This window comes from Cyprinus carpio, chromosome A4, assembly GCF_018340385.1.
Source record: "Cyprinus carpio isolate SPL01 chromosome A4, ASM1834038v1, whole genome shotgun sequence".
Taxonomy (NCBI): domain Eukaryota; kingdom Metazoa; phylum Chordata; class Actinopteri; order Cypriniformes; family Cyprinidae; genus Cyprinus; species Cyprinus carpio.
This window is the reverse complement of record NC_056575.1, coordinates 25348312-25364850: the sequence shown is the minus strand read 5'-3', so window position 1 is coordinate 25364850 and position 16539 is coordinate 25348312. Positions and strand designations below refer to the sequence as shown.

Sequence of the window (16539 nt, the reverse complement as noted above, 5' to 3'; positions counted from 1 at the left end):
CAGCAGGATTCTATGAAAGGAAATCATGTCAGTTTTGACTTCTTTAAATCAGAGACCATGTAGGGCTGCAGTTAACATGGTTTTGAATGGTAATGTCACCAACTCCAAAACTGCTGATTTAAAAACTCCACAAACAGCACTTACCAGGCAGCTACACTTATAACTAACCACAGACGTCTACAAAAGCTCTTATGGAGAATTAAAAGGTTTAGATGCTGATGTTTGTTTTTTGTTTTGTTAACATTATGGCAATTAGTGTCAGACCTTTAGTTGAGCTCTGATTTTTGACTTTTTAATTATTAGTTTTTCTTTGGCTGCCTGTAATTTGTGTTAAGAACATGTTTGTTATGGCAAAAATAACCAAGAGAACGTGATCAGGTGATGCTGGCTATTATAATTGATTGTCACACTGCTGGATCTCATGCTGTAGAATCATAGAACTAAAATTAATACATCTCATCCATACGATTAAAGATTAGACACTGGATGAGATCAGTGAATCCAATTATTTTTGTCACCATCAGTAGTTAAAGAAAAATCACCTGATCACATTTTCTTTTAGCTTGTTTTCCATAACGAATGTGCTTCATAAACACAGTTACAGCAGCCAGAGAAAAAGTAATGCAAATCAACAAGGATCACATAAGCCCATCTGTGTTATAAATAAGCCCATTATAATTAGTAAAGAACTGTACAAAATAAAATGCAACATTTTTGAAGATTCTGAATACACAACTGAACAACAGGAATGAATGGAGCCAACTAAATAAAAATTTTATTATAGCCTATATGTACATTATTATAAAACAGAGCATTATTATTAAATATTATTTTGGCTCTAGAAAATATTTTCAGGTGGTGAAAATGCTGTTGTAGGTGGTATTAAGGCTGCCAAAAGCCTTGTTCTTCCTTTTTGCACTTTATAAAAACCTTCTCTTTTTTATTATATTTGTAGGGGTATTTTTATTTAAGGTTGAACAATAAATAGTTAGAACTTCTAACCATTACATTCTGACAAGATAGAAGCTTTACTTTCAATTTTTATTTCCATAGTCTCTAACAGTAATATGTAAAACAGAGTGAAAGTTCAGAATGGAAATAAAGAGCCACTGTTTTTCACACAGAGTTTCACTGTACTTCATTTAAATAAACCAAATTATGTTTTATTTGCATGAGCATTTACACGAAATGACATTAACTGACCTTTAAAAGAAATGAGATAAAACATGACAAAGCACACATTACTACAACTATGAACCCACCAAGCCTTTTACTTACACAGTTTTTATCAGAAATACTCAGAGCTTTAAATACTTATTGTGAGGCGTAATGGACAAGTCCAGTGTTTTGGATAAATGTTGGTGTCAAAATCATTTATGGTATTGTGTGTGTCCCACCATGTCTGCTGTTGGGTTTTGGTTTCAACAGCATGAGCACTAAACAGAATCAAACCCACAGAAACTGCGATTATCAGACAATTGTTTACAGTGGCCAGCTGAATTGAATTATATACATTTTTTATTTTCTTCATGTTTGCATTATAAAATTGTTATTTCAATGATGAAAAATAGATGAAGATAGACAACCAATATTTGTTCAACTTAAATCACTTATTTTGCATTGAATCAACAAACAATTTTGATTTTGTACAGCAGGATTCTATGAAAGGAAATCATGTCAGTTTTGACTTCTTTAAATCAGAGACCATGTAGGGCTGCAGTTAACATAGTTTTGAATGGGAATGTCACCAACTCCAAAACTGCTGATTAAAAAACTCCACAAACAACACTTACCAGGCAGCTTCACTTATAATGGTAACACTTTACAATAACTTTCATTAATAAATCATTAACAAACATTACATAATTTTTAACTAATCATTTCTTAATATATATTCACACAACTAGAAATATGAGATGTGCTTGTTGATGTTAACTAATGAACTTATTAAACATTACCAAATGATAAACAGATCATTATTTAATGTAAATTGAAATGCTTACAAATGTCATTAAACTTTCAATTCATATGATCGTGTTTTGTTTTTTTTAATCTTCAAATGATTTTGATATCTGGTTCATAATGATTAAATGCTTCATTAATAAATCAACAGACATTATAGAATGCTTAACTGATCATGAGTTAATGTTTACAAATACAAATAAAAATAAACAAACACAAATAAAAATAAATCAACATACCACAAAATACTAAATGCTCATTTTTACATTTACAAATGTTGTGAAGATATAGCTTAATTAGTAATTTTAAGCACTTCACAAACTTCATGTTAATATATTCACTAACTCATAATCACAGTCTGTAAAGGTATATATTTGGGTTTTGTTTGTAGACTTATTTTATTTGCACATCTTATATAATTGTTTAATAATTTGTTGATGTTTTTGCAGTACCCAATCTAAAGTGGAAAACTATTCATCAATTGTAAATGTTTATGAACATTTACTAATCATTAGAACCTTGATGAGCAGTCATTTTGATGGCAAAAAGTGTCCAAAACCTACCCATACACCACACCTGAGGCTAACCTTACCTGTATCACATCTCAGCAGCAGCAGTGTTTTGTGCATTAACACAAGCTTTTTAATCATTTTATAACATGTTAAAATCATTTGTAGATTTTTAAGATGTACATGATCTTGTGAATTAAAAGTTTAATGACATTTGTAAGCATTTTAATCTACATGAAATGTTATTTATTAATAAACATTAACAAGCATATTATTTTATGCTTCTAGATATGTGAATATATATATTAACTAACTATCCGTTAAGCATTGCATAATGTTTGTTAATGATTTATTAATGTTTAAATGTTTTATTTATTATAAAGTGTTACCCATTTTTAAGGTTGAACAATAAATAGTTTAAACTTCTAACCATTACATTCTGACAAGAAGCTTTACTTTAATTTTTTTTATTTCCATAGTCTCAAACAGTAATATATAAAACAGAGTGAAAGTTCAGAATGGAAACAAAGAGCCACTGTTCTTCACACAGAGTTTCACTGTACTTCATTTAAATAAACGAAATTATGTTTTATTTGCATGAGCATTTACACAAAACATGCAATGCCTTTCAGTTTGAACCTGCTCAGGGGTGTTGCTGTGCTGTGATAGTTATTGTGTTTTTTTTAGGACAATAACTATCTGCAAAAAAAAAAAAAAACACCTGACATTAACAAATGTCAAAATCATTGATTCCATTGTGTCGCACCATGTCTGCTGTTGGGTTTTGGTTTCGAAAACATGAGCACTTAATAGAATAAAAACACATATAAATTTTTGAAAACTCCTGCCAGGGTGAAGATTTTCAGAAACTCTGGTTGCAGTGTTATCATGTAGACAGCGAAACCGGAGTTTTTTTGTCTTGTGACGTCAGAGCATGCACTTTTATCTCCGCCTATTGGAAAATTTTTCAGGCTTCTGATTGGCCAACATGGCTTTACAGTTGAGATTATATCACCACCTGTTGGCTACGTATGCTCTTGACAGTGCTTCATAGCATGCTTTTGCGTTTTCATGTGGACAAAGATTTTTAAAATAAAACGGAAGAAGGATAAACATATCCGTGTACGTGTGGACGTTGCCTAAAGCTCTCCAAATATAATTGATGTATAATATTATAGAATTGATTGTAGTAAAATATGCACAGAAAGTTTTCCAAATGAAATACAAAACTTGCTCTCATCTGAAAAGAGGACTTTGGACCACTGGGCAACAGTCCAGTTCTTCTTCTCCATAGCCCAGGTAAGACGTCTCTGACATTGTCTGTGGTTCAGGAGTGGCTTAACAAGAGGAATACAACAACTGTAGCCAAATTCCATGACACATGAGTATGCCTTGACCCCAGCCTCAGTCCATTCCTTGTGAAGTTTATGTCACGAAGTGACTTTGAGGGCGGAACCAAAAGTGAGAGGAGAAGTTCCGCCCGGACCGAAATGTGTAAGCCCTTGTCATTTCCGGAAACTCCGGACGCCCCAAATCAAGGGAAATCTTCAGCAGGTGTGTTCAATGACGTGGCGATTGCAGACGGGGCAGTTTGGGAGTATAAAGAGAGCATCGAGGATACAGGAAGGAGTGTTGTTTTGCCTCCCAAGGAACGCCACGAGTGAGATGAGTGTTTTGGGCGTTGGAGTAGGGCGAAGCAGATGAGAGCAATTGTGGAGTCGCTAAGCGAATTGGAGGATTTGAAAACGGCTACTGGAACAGGTTTGCCAAAGCGAAGTTTGTGGAAAGAAGTCGTACTCACCCGTGTCTGTTGTATGAAGGTTCCGCAGAGAAAGAGAGCGGGAGAAGATCAGTATCACGACGACTGTGAGTACATTGGATTGCTTATATCGTTGTTTATATCTGGATGAGAAAGATAGCGGGAGAAGATCAGTATCACGAAGACTGTGAGTACATTGGATTGTTTACATATCATTGCTCATACTTGGATATGGATAACTAATATCTGCTGGAGTGATTAACAGCTTGTTGAGCGGCCCCATCGTGGAGGACGAGACGAGTGGGTGAGCCGAAGTAGAGTGGGGGTGAATGGATGTTATTTGGCTGTGGCCACACCATAAAGTTTGGAGCACTTACCGTGCCAGCGACTGTAAACTCCTCCAGGACGAAAATCCGAGCGGGCGTGGAGTACCGACCTTAAAAATCACTGAAGTGTGTGTAGTGCAGTGGGTGAGTCTGTCTTTGACGTGTGTACACCAAAGCTTTGCAGTGCTGTGCCGTGTCCCTGTTGTCTGTACTCGCCCTCCAGGCCGAGAAAAGTTCCTGTTGGAGAGAACGTAGGCTGCCGTGGCGGTGCCCACCTATCCCACCTACGCCCGCCTATAACTCCGTTCCCCGTACCTAGCCTGAAGGAGGTGAAGTGTGAATGCAAAACTAGGTATTGCGTGGATATTGTGGGGAAAGCTAAAAGCTATTGACCTTGAATACGCTCTGTAAGCCCAGCGTGAAGATACAGTCGCTTTGTTGAATACTTACCTGTCTGCACGAGCTAAAAGTTATTGATCTTGAATACGCCCTGTAAGCCCAGCGTGAAGATACAGTCACTTTGTTGAATACTTACCTGTCTGTACGAGCTAAAAGCTATTGACCTTGAATACGCCCTGTAAAGCCCAGCGTGAAGATACAGTCACTTTGTGAATACATACCGGCCTGCACGAGCTAGAAGCTATTGCCCTTAAATACGCCCTGTAAAGCCCAGCGTGAAGATACAGCTACTTGTTGAATACTTATCCGTCTGCACGAGCTAAAAGCCATTGACCTTGAATACGCTCTGTAAACCCAGCGTGAAGATACAGTCAATTTGTTGAATACATACCTGTCTGCACGAGCTAAAAGCTATTGACCTTGAATACGCCCTGTAAAGCCCAGCGTGAAGATACAGTTACTTGTTGAATACTTATCCGTCTGCACGAGTTAAAAGCCATTGACCTTGAATACGCTCTGTAAGCCCAGTGTGAAGAGTCAGTTACCTTGCTCAATACCTATCTGTGCTACGAGTAAAAAGTTACTCGCTTCGAATACACCAGGGTATATCCAGGGGAATGACCTAGTTACCTTGCTACATCCTTACCTCTGTTACTTACCTGTGCCCTCAGGGACTTGTGTGTTACCTTGTACTTACCTAGGAGGTCTATGGGAGTGGAGGAGCTGTCCAGACGCTGGTGAAGTACAACCCAAAGAGCAACGAATATAGGAACAAGGCATTCTTCTCCGATTTACCCATTACTCATCGTGTGTTTCTGTTGCCTTCAGGAGAAGAGAAGGGCGCCACGGGAAATCAAGCCGCTAAGGAAGGACTTAGGATCAGTCAGGAGATTGGTGGGAGTTCTGTGAAAGGACGAAAGAGCCCTTTGCCCCCCCCCTTGTGATTACTTACCAACGACCTCCAGAGTTCTCAGGCCCAGTCCCCTCCTGTCAAGAAACGAAAATCCAAATTTTAGATTCCCCTTTCTCTTTCCCTAAATTATCTTTTTAAATAATTTAAATAAAGTATTTTAAATTATCCTTAACTCATCTTGTGTGTCTGGTCATTGGGGTGTTCTTGGGACCTCCTCGAGGTGGAAGCTAGGAAGGGGCGTGACTCGCAACACCTGTGGTCCGCTCCGACCTGTGACATTTACTCAAATTCTTGAATCAATTTTACTTGACAATCCTCATAAGGCTGTAGTTCTCTCAGTTGGTTGTGCATCTTTTTCTTCCACACTTTTTCCTTCCACTCAACTTTCTGTTAACATGCTTGGATACAGCAATCTGTGAACAGCCAGCTTCTTTGGCAATGAATGTTTGTGGCTTACCCTCCTTGTGAAGGGTGTCAATGATTGTCTTCTGGACAACTGTCAGATCAGCAGTCTTACCCATGATTGTGTAGCATAGTGAACCAAATTGAGAGACCATTTTGAAGGCTCAGGAAACCTTTGCAGGTGTTTTGAGTTGATTAGCTGATTGGCATGTCACCATATTCTAATTTGTTGAGATTTGGTGAATTGGTGGGTTTTTGTTAAATGTGAGCCAAAATCATCACAATTAAAAGAACCAAAGACTTAAACTAATTTAGTCTGTGTGCATTGAATTTATTTAATACACGAGTTTCACAATCCGAGTTGAATTACTGAAATGAACACAACATTCTAATTTATTGAGATGCACCTGTAATATCAGAGGTTTAATGTATTTGAGTAAATGTAATAAGTTACTGTGCTTGAGTATCTTTTTGCATACTCTGTAGTTTTACTTAATATCAAAGGTATGAACAACTTTTACTCTGTACTTCACTACATTTTTGAATAAGCATATGTACTCTTTACTCCACTACATTTGTAATGAGTGTTGAAATTACACATTACATTTTGCATGGCATTTAGTTTTTTCTGTAGCAATTTATTTCTGCTACAAAAGAAGAGATATGACCACCTACAGGACACCGAAAGTACTAACTCTCGTGCGTTTTGCCCTTACTCACCCAAACTTGTCAACAAGGCTACTGTATGTGAATGCGAGTTTCTTAGCAAGTACATTGAATCACTGGTGTTTTATATGAGATGAGGACATGACTGAAGCCGCCAATGAGACTGAAACCAGCACATCCAGTGCAAGAAATTTTACTTAACATTATTTATTTATTTTATTTTATTCAGTTTTATTTTGGTTTTAGAAAATAAATGTGATAGCTATCCTCACAAATCGACTTTCTTGTTTTTTGACTAGTGCATCTTTTACTAAAGTTGTTTTGAAATTGGGGTTTTGTAACTTGTAATGGGGTAATTTTCACTGTAAGGTATCTGTACTTTTTCTTGAAGTATGGTTTTCAGGTACTTTTTACACCTCTGTATAATATAGTTTAATGCAGTGCTGCACTCTGCATGCATTGAGATCAACCTTTTTATTGATAACACAGCAAAATATGAGGTTAAAGGGATAGTTCACCCAAAAATGAAAATTATGTCATTAATGACTCACCCTCATGTCGTTCCAAACCCGTGAGACCTCCGTTCATCTTCGGAACACAGTATAAGATATTTTAGATTTAGTCCGAGAGCTTTCTGTCCCTCCATTGAGAATGTATGTACGGTATACTGTCCACGTCCAGAAAGGTAATAAAAACATCTTCAAAGTAGTCCATGTGACATCAGAGGGTCCGTTATAATTTTTTTGAAGCATCGAAAATACATTTTGGTCCAAAAATATCAAAAACTACGACTTTATTCAGCATTGACTTCTCTCCCGGGTCTGTTATGAGCGCGTTCACAACACTGCAGTTTAGTGATATCCGGTTCGCGAACGAATCACTTGATGTAACCGGATCTTCTTGAACCAGTTCACCAAATCGTACTGAATCGTTTGAAACGGTTCGCGTCAGCAATAAGCATTAATCCACAAATGACTTAAGTTGTTAACTTTTTTAACATGGCTGACACTCCCTCTGAGTTCAAATAAACCAATATCCCGGAGTAATTCATTTACTCAAACAGTACACTGACTGAACTGCTGTGAAGAGAGAAGTGAAGATGAACACCAAGCCGAGCCAGATAACGAACGAAACATTGACTCGTTCTCGAGTCAAGAACCGGTTGCATCGGTTTTCGGATCACCGGTAGTGATGGGAAGTTCTGTTCTTCTCCGCGAACCGGTGTCTTTCGGACAGTTTGATTCAATAAACCAGTTGCCGAAAACGGGTTCACCAGTTCTTTTTGCGCTCGACGTAATGACTTCATTGGCGATGATTGCCCTTGATTCAAGCCTTCGGGTTAACCCACGCTCATAACATTAGCACAGAATCAGTTCAGAATCAATCACCAAAAAGAACCAGTTCAGTTCAGACCGCGCTGTGTGTGTCAGTCTGAATCACGCATGCGCAGTATCATCAGCTCCTTGGTTCTCGAACCGGACGCGTCCGACAGAAACGGTTCTTGACTCGAGAACGAGTCAATGTTTCGTTCGTTATCTGCCTCGGCTCGGTGTTAAACTTAATACCCCTCTTCACAGCAGTTCAGTCAGTGTACTGTTTGAGTAAATGAATTACTCCGGGATATTGATTTAGTTGAACTCAGAGGGAGTGTCAGCCATGTTAAAAAAGTTAATAGCTTAAGTCATTTGTGGATTTAATGCTTATTGTTGACGCGAACCGTTTCAAACGATTCAGTTCGATTTGGTGAACTGGTTTCAAGAAGATCCGGTTACATCGAGTGATTCGTTCGCGAACCGGATATCACTAAACTGCGCGGTGCTGTGAACGCTCTCATAACAGACCCGGGAGAGAAGTCAATGCTGAATAAAGTCGTAGTTTTTGATATTTTTGGACCAAAAATGTATTTTCGATGCTTCAAATATTCTAACGGACCGTCTGATGTCACATGGACTACTTTGAAGATGTTTTTATTACCTTTCTGTCTTTCTTTCGCGACGGTGGACAGTATACCGTACATACATCTCAATGGAGGGACAGAAAGCTCTCGGACTAAAAATCTAAAACATCTTATACTGTGTTCCGAAGATGAACGGAGGTCTTACGGGTTTGGAACGACATGAGGGTGAGTCATTAATGACATAATTTTCATTTTTGGGTGAACTATCCCTTTAATATGTTGATTCTTGATGTCTGTGTTTGAATGGTTTAGTAGTTCAACATTTTTGAGCAAAAGATGTTTAAAAAAAAAAAAAAAAAAAAAAAAAACGCTGCTGGAACTCAGGCTGAAGCATCATTGAACTCATGTAATGAATAATAAAAAAAATAATACATCCCCAGTATAATAATGAATAATCCAAAAATAACAACACATCACCCATAATTAAAGATTTATATTGTAAATGCAATCACATAATTATATCAACATCAATACACAACCAACATCACCTGATGTTCTGTTGGCTTTTTTATCAGTACTGCGAGACATATTTCCTGTTTTAAAAGATATAATATCTCAGCAAAAACTGTGGTGGTTCAATTCTTATCTATATGAAAGACTATCCCCCCTATCATACATCCGGCGCAATGCAATGCCAGGCACGACAGAAGTGTTTTTTGCTGGTTTCAGCCCCATGCAGATGTCATTTCCATGTCCAGTGCCACAATGTTTAAATGGCAAATGCACTTGCAGTATTTTTTTGTTGATTTAATTAAATAAATATTATTAGTAATATGCACCTATAGGCAGGTGTACAATGCCCCGTAGATGGTCTGCTCGTGCACATTAACTTTATGCACAAGCAGAACCTTTCCTCTCTGGAGAAGCGTTTAGTCTTTGCTTTTGCAAATTCAGCCATGTAAATAGCGAATCCACCATGGTGTGAAAGCAACGGCTTTTGAAGGAAATGGGAGATGAAACTGATTGGTTTATGGCACGTTACGCCTAAACACACCCATGACTCATTAAGAAAATAGGTACAACCCTTTTGGACCACTGCGTCTGGCGTGCTGACCATTTTTCCATTGTTAAACTAACAAAAGTGGATTTGAACATGCCCTATGTGCACCTGCGCCTTCAGACCATGCACTTAGATTGCTAAAATAGGACCCAATATGTTAAGGGATAAAGAAATTCTCTCCTCCATGTAAATATCTATGAAATTCATTCATAGATTCACATTATTCAGTTCACTATGGGATAAATTTTTGGATGTTCTTGTGCGCAATACTCTATAACTACATTATTTTTTTGAGGTTTTCAATGGAAAATAAGTGTAAAAATACACTCAACCACAGTCTGCCACCATTCTCATGTTCTTGTAAAATTGATGGTCTGTAAGCACTTTTGTAGACGTCTGACAGAAATGAAGTCAATCTGAGATTTAATGCCTTTTTTATTTTAGTTGATTTCATCTAAGGCTGTGGCTGAAGTCAGTTGTAGTTTCTCTTTTCTTCAGTGATTCTGCTTGTTAACAGCAGGCATTCATCACTAATGCTCAATCAGTACTTAATTATATAATCTCCAGCACTGCTTCAGTGTTACTTTAACACTCTGAGTGTGGACTAATATAAAAACTGAGCACTGTTTATTTAACACAAGGGATTTTGCTGTGGGAACATATAGTTGCCCAAATAGTTAATCCGCCAAGACTTTGGTGTAAAAACAGCATGTCAAATGATAGTATGAAATTGTGTATGATACATGGTGAGTTGACTGGGTTAATGTTTTTAACCAGGGATTAAAATAAAATAAAAAATATTAGAAACAATAACCTATTATGTAAAGTAGCTGCAGCTAATGACAATAACTATTTGACAGGGGATTCACAGGATCTGAGGATTGTGCTGCTGGGAGTCTGTGGAGCTGGAAAGAGTTCAGTTGGAAATGCAATACTGGGTCAAGATGTTTTTGAAGAGAGCAGAACTAGAGAGAGTGAGATACAGAGAGGAAGAGTAGAAGACAGAAACATCTCCATCATCGACACTCCAGGATTCTTCAACACTCATCTGACTGATGAAGAGCTGCAGGAGCAAATGATGAAGAGTCTCTCTCTCGCTCATCCTGGTCCTCATGTGTTCCTGCTAGTCATCAACCTGGAAACCTTTAAGGAGGACGAGAGGAATGTTGTGGAGCAAATTCAGGAGTACTTTGGAGAGGAAGCTTTTAAATACACTCTGGTTCTGATTACTGGAAGAGAACAAATGTCAAACAGAGAATGGATGGTCCTTAAACATAATGGTAAATTTCATGACCTAGTCAGTTATTTCAGAGGACAATATCATGAGATCAACAGTAAAAATGAGACTAATCAATCTCACATTAAAAAACTTCTACAGAAGATTGATGAATTCATCAGACAGCATGATGGCCAGCATTACAATAACAACACTGACTCTGTGTCTGTAACGGAGAGCAGAAAAGAAAAGAAACAACAAGAAGAAAATAAGTCCAAGGTAAAAGAGCAAGAGATAGAGAGACAAGAACGAATAACATGGGATACTTTAGAAACGATCAGTGCAATGGAAGAAAGAACAACACAAGCTCTGTTTGAACCACAAAATGAATGTCTTATTCCTTATGTCCGACAAACAAAGAAAACAACTTATGTACATAAAGAAATTATTCAACAAAGAAAGAATGCTAGAATGCTGCCATTCTCAGTAGAAGAAAATAATACAACCCAACCAGGTGAGAAGTTTTAATTAAACTATTGCATCCCAAATCTCATGGCACTTTACTCAAAACTGTAAAATTGGTCGTCAACAATTGTGAAAAATTGTGCTAGAGGTTTTTCAAATCAACCTCTATAAAATTCACTCCAACATCATCCCAGCTAATGAGATTTTGATCTAAGAACATTTTAGAAAGTTTTCTTAATGTTAAAAATTGTTTAAGAAAACCTAATTTTTATTATTGTTTTAACCTAATTTTTATTATTGTATGGCTCTCAGGAATACTTAATTCTGATTGGTCAGTCACTATTCAATTCAATTCAATTCAAGTTTATTTGTATAGCGCTTTTTACGATACAAATCATTGCAAAGCAACTTTACAGAAAATTAAGTTTCTACAATATTTAGTATTTAGTCACTACATTCCAAGGTGTTATTCCCCGATAACAACTGTCGTCATTAGCAACAGCAAATAACATACCACTCAACTGATTTCATTTCAAATACCATTTTATATATTCATCTTTATTTATGTGCTAAAAAGCTGTGTTATTATTGATACAGCTGAACATTATGCCTTAATTGTCCTTTTGGACTAAACTCAAGGCTTAAAGCTGTTTGTTAGAAACTGTTTTTCTTTGCATAAGCTTTGTGTTTAAAGAGATATTAAATATTTGAACTCAAATCAATATTTAATATCTAACTACTTACTTGTATGGCAGGTACGGACGTAACCCTCGTTCCCTGATGGAGGGAACAGAGATGTTATGTTGTGTGAGAACATTAAGGGTCTAACTTGGGAGCCCAATCATCTCTACATTTAAGAGAATACACTAATGATAATTAGCTAGTGGATTTTGCATGCTGAGCTACTCCCCATATACATGGGTATATAAGGAGACAACACGCATTCACTAATTAGGTTTTATGGTGAGGAGCCGAGAATATGTCCTGGCATCAGCAAATGGTTCAAGGTTGTGGCATGGGGACATAACGTCTCCGTTCCCTGCATCAGGGAACGAGGGTTATGTACGTAACCAAGATGTTCCCTATTTGTCGGTCACTACGAGTTATGTGGTGATGACTTTAGGGGATCTATGGAAAACGCCACAACCTAAACACTGTCACAACCCTGTGGCCCCAGCGGAAGAGGACCAACGGTGAGTACATTGCTGCTGGAGAAGGCCATGCTGCTGTTCCATCCACAAAAAAAAGTTTTGGAAGGGATTTCAACCTTCATGGAAAGATTGCTTCAAATCATTCCTATTTGTTTTTTCAGCCTTGCAGAATGATGGGGAAGTGAGCCTTAAGAAAAAGGTCCCTACGGAGACCACATCTAACCTGTAGGGAGGTGACATGTGGAGATACTGATGTGGATTGACCCATGGGGCAGTACTACATATGGAATTGGTCTCTGAAGCAGGTCCTACCTTAGAGTAGGGACAAATGCCAGAAGAGACTGACAGAGAGGGAAGACATGGGCTAACCGAGAGGGAAACCTTACCATGAGAGAATATGCATATGGGATTACCCATAGGGAATCAAGCCATATGGATACCTAGCCCAGTACAAGGGCTGACCGAGACTCCGGGCATGCTAACACCAGTACTGGGCCTGGCATCAGACTGCTCCGCCAAGTCTGACAGCCAGGAGTGCTGGAGGATGCTCGACCAGGGTTCGCCAAACGGGGAACTCTACTGGGAGAAAAAAAGGTGCTTGCATCCCCGTGTAAGGGGGAATGTTGCAACAAACATGACACCGAGCCAGTTCTTCCCGCCAATAACATATTACCCAACACACAGGAAGAAACTGGCTCTACGCGAAGGTTGTAAAACCTTGCAAAGGTTCAGGTGTTGCCCAGCCGGCAGCCAACGCCCAGGAGGAGGTAACACTCAGAGTAGAGTGAACTCTCACCCCCAGGAAGCATGGCATTCCAAGGCGATGGCCAACTTCTGCTTGGATACAGCCTTCCCTTTCTGCTGACCTTCAAAGCAGACAAGGAGCTGCTCACAGCTTCTGAAGCTCTGGGTGTGGTCCACGTATATGCGTTACACTCTTATGGGACACAGCAATGCCAAGGTTGGATCTGCCTCCTCCGAGGGCAGCACTTGCAGGTTCACCACCTGATCTCAGAAGGGAGTGGTAGGAATCTTGGGCATGTATCCATGCCAGAGTCTCAGGACAACGTGAGAGTAGGTCGGCCCAAACCCAAGGAACTCTTCACTTACCGAAAATGCTTGGAGGTCCCTGACCCTCTTGATGGAAGTGAGTGCGATCAGGAGCTCTGTCTTAAGGGACAGGAACTTCAGCTCAACTGAATCCAGCAGCTCAAAGAGACCCCTCCAAAGTCCAGCCAGGACAAAAGAGAGATCCCAGGAGGGTATCAGTGGTGTGCTAGGAGGATTCAACCTTCTGGCACCCCTCAGGAACTTAACGATTAGGTCATGTTCCCCAGGGACTGGCAATCCACTGCATCGTGATGTGCTGTGATAGCAGCAACATACACCTTCAAGATGGAGGGTGACAGCCTACACTCCAACCTTCCTTGCAGGAAAGAAAGTACAACTCAAATTGAGCATCTCCGGGGCTAAGAACACCAATTCATGAACAGACTCCACATCTAAGCATAGGCTAAAGCTCCTTCTATGAGGAAAGCTTGAGTGTTAGTGTGTACCACTGCTGGTGGCAGATCACTTAGGTCTGCCAAGTCCTATCCAGGATCCACATGTGGAGGTTCCATAGATCTGGACAAGGGTGCCATATGGTGCCCAGCCCCTGAGAAAGAAGGTCCTTCCTCGGGGATGTGCCAGGGAGGGGCTGTCGCAAGGAGCATGAGTTCCGAAAACCAGGTTGGGTGGGTCAGTAAGGCACAGCTGACCTTGCACAGTGTCTGTGTGAGCAGGCTCACTGGGGGAAATGCATATTTGTGCAGAGCACGGGGCCAGCTGTGTGCCAGTGCATCTGTGCCCAGGGGGGCCTTGGTCAGGGAATAGTACAACTGGTAGTGGAAGGACTTGTGGGAAGCAAACAGGTCCACCTGAGCTTCCCCGAATTGACTCCAAATCAGCTGGACCGTCTGGGGATGGAGTCGCCATGCTCTAGGGAAAGTGAACTGACACTTGTTCTAAGGTCACCCCGGCCTGTAGAAAAGAAAGGTCTGACCAGGGGCTTAATAGGTGGTGACACATCGGTGTGATGGTGACACGATGTGTACAGCGGCACCATGCCCATCTCAGGACTCGGGAGTGTAACCAGTGCTGAAAGGGTCTCATATGAAGCAATCAGACTGGCTTGACTGCGGCTACGGATCCCATATGCCCCAGGAGCCTCTGAAAATGTTTCAGTAGAACCACTGTCCTGCCTCTGAAGGAACTCAGGCAGTTCAGCGCCAACTGGGCATGTTCAAAGGTGAGACATGCTGTCATACTCACCGAGTCTAACTCCACACCAAATTAAGTGATTCTCTGCACAGGGGAGCACTTGCTCTTCTCTGGGTTGACCTGAAACCCCCAACTGAGCATGAGCCAGTCGTCGAGATCCTGATGCCCTTTTCCAATAGTGGGGCAAGGGCGCCCTCCACAACTTTCGTGAAGACACAGGGGGACAGGGAGAGCCTAAAGGGAAGGACCTTGTACTGCCATTCCTGAGCCTCAAACGCAAACCATAGTAACAGTCTGTGATGAGGTAGGATCGAGACATGAAAGTATGTGTCTGTCAGGTCAATCGCTGCAACCCAGTCCTGGGCTTGAACACATTTGATAATATGTTTCTGAGTCAACATCTTGAACGAGAGCTTGTGAAGGGCCCGGTTCAAGGCCACCGCTTCCAAACTCTGTACGAGTGGCACTAAAGGGACAGTCGATGTACCCGCAGTGGTGCAGCGATGGGGAGTTGTGCTGGGTGGCCCAGAAGACATCACGTTCTGAGTCATCACAGCAAAAACTCCCCGTATCCCCAGAGGGACTGGCCAGAGACACGTGGAGAGGCGGTAGCGTCTCCAAACCGCAATCTCTTGGCCACTGGTGATAGGAGGCATCGTGGGTGAAAGTGAGGAAGTGGTGTGCCGCTCACAGTAAACCCATGAGCCTTGCAACCTGGAGGAAAAGGAAACTGCTCTTTCTTTGAAAATGTGGTTGCCACAGAACAGAAAGAAAAGGAAACAAAAGATTCTTCACCCAGTCCTCCTCCGTGGGAAGGAGTGCCGCTGTCCCCGCCATCTCCTGAAGAGCAATCTCCCACATCTCTGGGTTGCCCATGTCAGGACTGCTTCTTCGTCTTCTTGAAGGACTTAGTAGCATGGTGCAAAACAGGGGGCGCCGATCTCCTGCGTGGGGCTCGACGCGCCAGACTCAACAGTGTTTCAGTACGGGGTGGAGCCAGAGAGGAGGATTCAGGAGGGCACACACAGACGAGCAGGCTCAGGGAGAAATTTGTTGAATGGCCTCAGTCTGCTTTTGTACTGCCAAGAACAGCTGGGAAAAGTCCTTGACAGTGGACAATGGACTCGAACAGGCCAGCCTTGGAGATGGAAGCGTCAAGAAAAGTGTACTTTGTCACCGTGTCTCATCTCGGCCAGGTTGAGCAAGACATGGAGCACCTGAACTACCAGAGTGGACATCACCTTCCAGAGGGACTGCGCCATGACTTTCGTCACCGGGAGGGCGAAGTCAGTATCCATGCGCAGCTCCAGCATCAACCTCGGGTTGGTAATACCTTTGTGTGTTTGTTTTAGTGCCTTGGCTTGGTGTACCTGCAGGATAGCCATGGCATACAGGGCAGAGGCAGCTTGGCCGCAGCACTGCAAGCTTTGGCAGAAAAGGAGCCGACATCTTACAGGCTTTGGACGTGAGATGCGGACAGTTCCTCCAAGTGGCAGCCTCTTGGGCTTCTCCACCTGGGGAATGTCTACATACCCCCTGGATGCCCCGCCAT

At 40.8% G+C, this 16539-nt stretch overlaps 1 protein-coding gene across 1 annotated transcript; it reads left to right on the top strand.

Moving 5' to 3' along the window:
* The first annotated feature begins 7283 nt into the window (after positions 1-7283).
* On the top strand, positions 7284-12954 carry LOC122140949 (GTPase IMAP family member 2-like). Its single transcript, XM_042746506.1, has 4 exons — positions 7284-7288; positions 10698-11388; positions 12698-12767; positions 12887-12954. Exons 1-4 carry the CDS (start codon positions 7284-7286, stop codon positions 12952-12954), a joined length of 834 nt encoding a protein of 277 aa, XP_042602440.1.
* The last annotated feature ends 3585 nt before the right edge of the window (positions 12955-16539 follow it).

What these genes read in the sequence shown, in the direction of transcription:
- LOC122140949 (XM_042746506.1), top strand. An exon ending in AAGAAGAAAATAAGTCCAAG is followed by an intron (nt 11,389 to 12,697) that starts GTAAAAGAGCAA and finishes TGATGACTTTAG; the next exon opens with GGGATCTATGGAAAACGCCA. An exon ending in CCAGCGGAAGAGGACCAACG is followed by an intron (nt 12,768 to 12,886) that starts GTGAGTACATTG and finishes TTGTTTTTTCAG; the next exon opens with CCTTGCAGAATGATGGGGAA.